This window comes from Zeus faber (genome assembly GCF_960531495.2).
Source record: "Zeus faber genome assembly, chromosome: 3".
NCBI classification, from domain to species: domain Eukaryota; kingdom Metazoa; phylum Chordata; class Actinopteri; order Zeiformes; family Zeidae; genus Zeus; species Zeus faber.
In genome coordinates this window covers 10,430,703-10,439,631 of record NC_137190.1, presented here as the reverse complement: position 1 = coordinate 10,439,631, position 8,929 = coordinate 10,430,703, and the positions used below count along the sequence as shown (strand labels likewise).

The 8,929-nt window shown below is 44.0% G+C and overlaps 1 protein-coding gene across 1 annotated transcript; it reads right to left on the bottom strand.

Moving 5' to 3' along the window:
* Positions 1-293: 293 nt before the first annotated feature.
* irx6a (iroquois homeobox 6a) lies at positions 294-3,922 on the bottom strand (the record flags this gene model as incomplete). The annotated part of the gene is made up of 6 exons (XM_079998275.1): positions 294-400; positions 672-1,343; positions 1,540-1,835; positions 2,034-2,143; positions 2,661-2,930; positions 3,857-3,922. The coding sequence occupies 6 exons, from the start codon at positions 3,920-3,922 to the stop codon at positions 294-296; spliced, it is 1,521 nt and encodes a 506-aa protein (XP_079854401.1).
* Positions 3,923-8,929: the final 5,007 nt, after the last annotated feature.

Below are 8,929 nucleotides of genomic sequence, written 5' to 3'. Positions count from 1 at the left end.
CTATCTATCTATCTATCTATCTATCTATCTATCTATCTATCTATCCATCTTAAACACGTGTTCTCTCTCTCTTTCTCTCTCTCTCTCTCTTTCTCTCTCTCTCTCCCCCCTCTGTCTTTCTCTCTGATCCTTCGTGCCCTCGCCAGTGTGTCGGCGTCCAGGTCTGAAAATACGAGGCTTTTAGCTCGAGCTTTTGTCCCTGTCTGGCTACGTGTTGTGTTTTTTTATTTATTTATTTATTTTTTCCCGTTTCACCCATTTCTTTCATGTCAGTGTTCGGCCGCTCACCTCGTTCACCTTTTCATCACCGGTCTGAACGCAGTGACCTTGTCTTCCTGCAGCGCCCCGCACGCTTCACTGAGGTCGGACGACTCTGCATCCTCCTTGCCACCGGAAAACCCTAACGCGCACGCACGCGCGCACACACACACACACACAGACACACACACACACACACACACACACACCCACGCACACACACACACAAATAACGCAATACAAATAAATAAACAACCAAACTTACTGGCAAACAAGCCACGGTTGTGCTGTTGCCTTGTCTGCTGCTATCACAAAGTAAACCCCTTGCACTATGAGAACATCCATATTATCATGCTGGATTATTATTGTGTATGATGTGTATTAGATCACAAGATGCTTACAACTCGATATACCTTCGACAGCGGAATACTGGCAGGTATCCGAGAGCGCCGAGAAAGAGGAACAGTGCAGCTGGAGGCCCTTGTGGCCGTAAGCACCGGCGTTGTAGACCTTAGAGTGCAATGGCGGGCCCTCCTGGAAGGGGTTCTCAGCGTTAGTCACGTTCCTAGGTTCGTGGAGGCTCCTGACGGCCCCGCAAGTCACAGCTGGGGCCCCGGGGAGTCTGCTGCTCTGGAGCTGGCAGTCCCCAGGCAGGTTCCCTGTCCTCAGCTCCGAGCTGTAGTGAGGGCTCAGGATCACTCCCGAGGCGGCCGTGCGCGCCAGAGACCAGATCCTCGGCTTGTCCGACGCCTCAAAATGGGACAGGGAAACGGTCCCCGCCGGGGAGGAAGAGGACGAGGGGGGTTTGGACACCACGGGATCCAGAAAGTCAGTGGTGAGCGCGGGGAGGGTGGCGGCGCTCTTTACGGCGCAGGGGAACGGTTGGAAGCTGTTGGCCAGGTTGAGGTGCAGCTCGGAGCCGCAGTCTCTCTTGGTGGGGGTCCCCGATATGACCATGGCCCTCTGGAGATCCTGCTCGTCCGGGGCCGCCTTCTCGCAGTCGCTGTCCAGCTTGTCACAGTCCTCCTCCTCCATGTCATCCAGGTCGCTCAAATGCAGGTCCTTCTCCTTGCAATCGCTGGGGTCTTTGAGTAAAAAGAAAAAAAAAGAGGAAACGGGACTTTAGAATGAGCTGTGTTGTGATTGACGCGACCAGCAAATGTATGTGGAGCTCTGATGGTCCAGGTCAATTATTTACATTTTAAAAATGTCTTGTTTTGTTTTAACGAAAAAAAAAAGTTCAGAATGTATGTGCACCATGCTAGACAGCTGCTACTCTACCTTTTGTGCCACAGTCGGGGTCGCTCTTGTCCAGGTCGTCCTTGCGGTCTTCACTGGCCTTGTTCTTTGGCGACCAGGTCATCTTGTTCTCCTTCTTTAGCCTCCTCCGGGCGTTGGCGAACCAGGTGGACACCTGCGTGAGGGTCATCTTGGTGATGATGGCCAGCATGATCTTCTCGCCCTTGGTGGGGTAGGGGTTCTTGCGGTGCTCGTACAGCCATGTCTTCAGCGTGCTGGTGGTTTCTCTGGTGGCGTTCTTTCGTCTGGCTGTGCCGTTGAAGTCTACGGTTCCATACCTGGTAGCAAAGGCGTATTCTATTTATTAGTAGCATTTCCAGACATCCACATAATAGCCTATGAGTGTGTAGGCCATAAGTGTGAAGTTATATCGATCTGGATGCAGCAAACACACTCAATGATGTGGTGCTTAAACAGATAGTCATTATAACTCAGTACAATAGTAGAATGTTGGAAGTATACTGGGTGAACCTCACCTGTCGTATTGGTACTGTCCCAACGAGTGGTCATATGGATAATATGCAGCAGTTTGGGTGATGCCAGAATGCAACGCTCCTGTGCCATCTTTAATGTCATACTGTGGATTCTGTGGATGAGAGCATTGTCAAAGTTGATCTGAAACCATTTGGTTTTGTGACTTAAAAAAACTATTTTTTTTTCCCCACACATTTTTCCTGTATGCTTTACACAAGCACCGAAAACATGTTCCCACTATAACAATAATAATAAAAATTACAATTGGGCGACATTGGCACATTTTTTTTTTTATTAATTCAAGTTTTAATCTCAAAATGATGTATCTTTAGTAAGGATTGTCTAATTTCTGTATCATAACCTTACTTTTTTTTTTTTTTTTTTAACATCATTGCATCTTTAAAACGACACAGCGCAGACTACAGAGATTAAAAAAAACAAACAAAAAAAAAACAAGGAATGGGATGGAACTCAAGCAGACACATTACCTGATCAATTGATCAATCGATTGACCCCCCCAACCCCCACTCCCGCCAACCCCCAACACACGCGCACGCACGCACACGCACGCACACACCCGCATACACACGCGCGCTTGTCGATCATCCACATTGATCCCCGGCACCCACCAGGGAGGAGTAGATGGACGGCTCCGTGCCGTAGGGGAAGTAGTTGGCGTAGTTCTGGCTGGCGTACGGGGAGCCGTAGACCCCCAGCGCGGCGTTGAGCTCCGGCCGCGCTCCGGCCAGCAGCCGGTTCTCGTAGGGCGGGCAGCAGAAGGGGGCGGCGGCGGCGGCGGCGGCGGCGGCGGCGGCGCCCTGGGAGCCGCCGGCGGCGTCAGACACCGACCTGGAAATCGAATCGCAGCAAGTCGTACTGGGGTTTGCCGACACGAAAAACTGCATAAAAAAGAGTTGTGGGATAGACAATAGCGTGTCATTGAATCTGGAGGATGGCTCTAATGATAAACCCTCACAGTGATCATAGGCGGTTATTGAAAAAAAATGAAAAAAAGCTGCAGGTAAGACGGGGAAAAGATTTGGGGATTGGATCCGTTTTGTTATTTGTGGGGAGAAAACACATTTTGCATGAACCGTTTTTTGTCAATATTGCATTTGCTTGCATGTACAATAGACTGGCGTTTTATTCCGACAAATGAGGAAAAATAAAAGTCAGATAAGATTAAAAAAAAGAAGTATAACCGATGAGATAACACACTTTAATCATCAGAGAAATTAGTGCAATAGTTTTAATATAAGGGGATAACTTTGCTCGGATGGGACTAATAACTTTTTTGTCCCGGAATCGACTTTCACTCCCAAAAACTTTGAGTCATTTAAGTCAACCGCGTAACAAAGCACGCGACCCCCTCTTTAAATCTCCAAATTATAACACAACTTGTATGAATTATTTCAAATGATGTCATGCATTTTGGGATTTTAAAAAAGCAGTTCCCCTTAAAGTTACAGATTGTTTGTTTTAACTATACCTGGTAATTGCAATCCAATAGGTGACATTCACCCCTGTTGTCATATGAATAACACGTGAGTTCATCCATAATTCAGTGTAATTGGACATGTGTGCACGCACTATATCAATATTTGGTCCAACAAAAAGCACCGCATGTCAACATGTTTCCATCACTGCCAAAAAGAAAACCAGCCCCACATGCAGGATGCAGCCCTGCACCAAATACCAGTAAAGCACAGCACACACACGCACACACACACACACACACACACAAAATAAAAATATGAAATAGAAGAATGATCTTTTTTTCTCTCCGTCTTATAAAAGTATTTTGCAGAAAGGAACGTTTCCTTACCTGTGAGGCTGCATTGTACGGGTATCCAAACTGCGAGAAAGACATGCTTGTTTCTTTTGTCAGCATCAGCAAAAAAAAAAAAAAAAAAAAAAAAAAAAAAAAAAAAAAAAAATTCTTCACCCCCTTGATCGATTGGAACCAATTCTACTTCAAACCCTCCATCCAAGTCTCACACGCGTCTCCCCACGCACGCACGCACGCACGGCCCTGTCCCTCAATAATAGATGACTTTAGGCTATGGTGCCAGCTGCAGTGCAGATATACTTTTATATGAATGAATAATCCCCCAAAGGACCCGGCGAGAAATGAAATTAAAGCGTCATTAAATGCAAAAAATAAAAAAAATAAAAAAATGAAAAATGTTGTTGTTGTGTTGGCTTCATGAAGGAGGCTTAAAGGATAATGTAAGACTTGCAAGATATGGACTCTGCTTGCCCTGTTATTTGTGGCTCTATAGTTCTTTAGCGTGCAGCCGCGCGCGGGCATCGGCGTGACGTCACTGTCATCCCGACACGCCGGGCTAGAATAATGTCTTTGCCAATCACATCCAGCGCAAGGCTTCCTCTTAAGGTGCTCCGTGCACAGCTCCCCCTGCGTGGCTAAAATGCACTGAAATAACGATTTTTGTTGATGTTGTTGTTGTTGTTGTTGTTGTTGTTGTTGTTGTGGTTGTGGTTGTGGTTGTGGTTGGGATTTTTTTGCATTATTATGCGGATTTCCTTTATGCATTTTTTTGTTGTTGTTGTGAAATGCTGCAATTGTAAGGTGATTCATGAGGGTGAAGTGAATTGAAATCACATATTTTACAGAATTAATTATCATTTGACAACGTCACTATTATTATTATTATTATTATTATTATTATTATTATTATTATTATTATTATTATTATTATTATTATTATTATTATTGTTGTTGTTTCTTTTTTATCCTGATTTTTTTCATGGGCAATCTATGCCAATGGGTGGAATATATTTGTCTTAACTATGTTTGCAAGCTCAATTGTTTCTATTTAAAAATGGCAACAAAAAGAGCAAAATGAGTAGAAAACAAAGCGTGTTCATTTTTTTTTTTGTTTCAATTCATTACTTTTTTTTTCTCTACACCGTCCTGGCCAGAGGTCCACCCTGGAGTTAATGAAGACGTTTCCATCTCTCTGTGTTAGAGAAGGGCGGTGGTGGTGCTGGTGGTGCTGGTGCTGCTGGGTGGGGGGGGGGGGGGGTGACGACAACAGGGTTTTTGGCAGGTCAATATACCAGTGATTGATGCGCGCCTGCGCCTGGAGACCCTACGTGACCATTACGGACGATGCGTAATTGTCCCAATTAACAAATGGATACACGCCCTTGTTTAACCAACGAGTAACAGAGTGAAAATATGCCTTAGAGGTGAAATCCGAAGAGCTGCAGTGAAAAAGACAGTGTAAGCCCTGCTCTCCGGTCTAATTAAATATCTGTGTGTGTGTGTGTGTGGGGGGGGGGGGGGGGGGGGGGGGGGGGCGACGAGAATTGCATTTTAATTGAATGACGCTCACTCGAAAGATGGGGAAGAGGAGAGGCTGAATGAAACGAGAAGTCATTTGAAGCTTTATTAGATCAGCAACTCAACCATCACCACTTTGTCCCCCTGCTTCCCTTCTCGTGAGCATTGGAATATTTAAATCCAGCAGGCACCCAGTGGCCCTCTGGGATGACTCTATATTTATATTAAAAAATAAAAACAAAAACCCATAACAACAACACACGGACACGTCTATCTGGAAAACGACGAGGATGTTCAGTCCCACTCGTGTGATGGGGATTATACGAGGTCTCTGTTGTCGTGAGTGGTACAGTGTATGTGACAAGAAACCCACGTGTCTGGCGGTGGTGGAAAAGTACAAGTACTGTGCAACTGCGCTCGAGGACATTTTCCGTGTACTTAAGTGTATTCGGTGTTTGGGGATTTTTGACTTTTACGTCACCGCATCTCAAAGCAAATAAAGCCTTTCACGGCACTGCATTTCTCACACAGTGGAGTCACTCAGAAAACCGCACAGAATCGATATGTTTATGCTGTTAATGAAACGGCGGGGTTTGCGTTTCCCCTTAATGCTTCATTAGGTCCATATCTTTGTACGCCAACCTGTACTTTATCCATCTTTTTGTAAATCGTACTTAGGGTTCGCTCGAGCACTCTACTTCATGGTGTACCAGAGACGCTGTTACATCAGGGTTTACTACTTTAAGTACATTAAGTACTTATGTGCGTCCACTTTTACTACAGCCGTTTTGCGGTCGGCTGTTTGAATTTCTCAGGCTCTGAGTGACGACCACGCGGCGTCCGCCTCGACCGCCGCTGATCCGAGTCCTGCTCTTTCCCCGGAGACGCGTCTGCCATTACAGGCTTCCTCTTCGAGTGGCGCCAGAGAGCTGCAGGTAGATGGGAGATATGGAGGGTCTGCCTCGGGAGATTCGCGGCGGAGGTTCTGCGGCGGCCGCGGTGGTCGCGCACGGTCCAAGCCAGTGGGATGTGACATTTTTTGCATGTCGCTCACGCACTACACGGGATCAGGACACAGTGGCGGCCGCGCTCTTATTGGACACCGTCCTCTCTGAAATTCATATCTCTCTCGAATTGGCGTGGGTGATTATGTGTATAACCGTTAATTTTTTTTGTTACGTATTTTTAATCTTAATCAATGATTTTTTTGTAGTGTCTAAACTTTGCATCAGATTACCATCTCAAATGGATCGTATTTAAAATAAGCTATCTGCAAAGGCCAGAATCAGGTTTTATTGGATGAGTGGGGCTATGGTTACAAATGCAAGGAATTTGACTCTCAGGTTCATTCAGAATATACAGTCAAATTTAAAAAGAACTAATGAAAGCAGCGATCTGCGATCTGAAATAAACAGTAATAAATTGTATTTACAATGTGAGCAATGGGCAAGCAGCACATTCAGACGTTTTAAATATATAAAGTATAGAAAATGACATTATATTTGAGAGTTTGCATTACACAGCTGTATAATATCTGCATGCCCCCCCCATTATGAGCCGTGTGTGGTCTCAAGTCTAAATGAAGGTTGAAACGAGCTAAATGTAATTGTTCGGTGTTGGTCGATGCATTTCACAAGGGCACGCATGATGGCCCAAGTGCATATGGACAGACTGGTGCATTATGCATGAGCAGCAGTCAGCGCAGATCTCACTGAATCGGGCCCAAATTAACACTAATTGCGGTGGCACACTGACCAGGACGCCCTTCTTTAAAACGTGTGACACACTCACAGAGGGAGAATCTTGCGCCCACACGTTCCTTTGTTTGGGTGAATCAATAACTGGTAACGAGGTTTTTGGTCATTCCGTTGGCCATGACATAATATGTCGTTGCAAACATGTTAATCAGTGTGTATTTTACTGCGTCTCTTCCGCATTTTATTCCCTCAGAACAGTGCACTAGAGGTCTGATATATGTTGTGTATTTAAGGGAGGTTAAAATATCAAGTTGTTTGGTTAATAACATGTGTGGTGTCCAGCATTTTTTTCTTCTATCTTACTATGTTAATCTAGGACAATTCACTATCGATAGTAAGTGAAAAATTAAATACTGACACCATATTGAACAGAAAGGCTGCTCTTCAAGCCCGGGTGTACGGAGCCAAATGATTTCCCAGTAAGGCAGTGTGTTGTTCATGACCCATGACAGAAAAAAACAACAACTATTTAATCAATATCAATCTTTTTCTGATTTTCAAACTTTACCCTTTGTACCACTGATGTCCAGATTTCCAGTATTGATATTAACTGCCACGTCAGTGGGATGCCAGGTGTGGATCCCAAGACTGTTCTCATTCTAGATGAAATATAACCCGATTTTTTTAACTTTGACTTAGAACAAAACCAAACACATTTTTGGAAAGGTCTCATCTTGTAGGTTAACGAAGGTAACTTAGCTAAACTAAGATACTGACCTTTGAACCCTGACCAGAGGTCACCTTTGAAACCCTATATCTCCGTAATTAGAAAAACCACCAAAATAAGTTCAACTGTTTTGGACAGTTCTGGAATGTACTTTTAGAGGGGTGGTAGTGTCAGTAGGGGGCGCCACTTCAAATGGCCTCACATACAATTCAGGGCTTTGCAAATTACATGTAAATTCTGACAACGCAGGTATATTATCGGACCAAATGAACCCCTAGTAACACATGCATGTCATTTTTCACCCAAAAAATTTGTTTCATTTTCAGGTTTATAATAATACAACTACTTTACCCATGAGAACGTTGCTTCAAGACGCATGACAAAATGGCGCAGACTTGTAGTTTTTGTGGTTTCTAGGATTAGGGTTAACGTAAGGGTTCCAAACGTTCATGAATAATTGCGTAAATATTACACAATGTATATAATAATTCATTTTTACTCCTGTAAAAGCCACAACTCCGTATGATATCAACCTTGTCTTAAGAACAAAAATGTTTTTCTTTGCGATGTTATGGAGACTACACTACCCACAAAAACTCTGATCGGTGAAGCTCGCTGTTACCATGGAAATAGTGCGATGGGTGATGGGTACATTCAAATTCACAGCCAGGCGCGCAAATGTATCTATGAAGGAAATTCATTCCTGTTCTCGCCCAACCTTGAATTTAATAGACCATTCAGAGAAAAAGCGAAGCCAGTATCCTGCTTTTATTTAGTGTTAGTTAGAACGAAATTTAAAAGCATGCATTCCAAGTTTTAATAAATCCAAGTCCCCCCAGGCATGGGTGTATGTATGTATGTATGTACGTATACATACATACGTGTACGTATGTATGTATGTATGTATGTATGTATGTATGTATGTATGTATGTATGTATGGATGGATGTAATTGGTTTAAATGTCGTTATGTGTAGCACATTAAAAAAAAAGTCTGACAATAATATTCCGGGACAGGTTTCAATAGATTCATTTTCGTGACAAGGAGCAGAAAAAAGCGTGAGACCGGGTTGACACACAATACACACACACTATGTTGACTAGTGAGCCCATTATGGTAGTAATACGTATTACTACCATTACTACTAATAAGTATGGATTCTTGGGT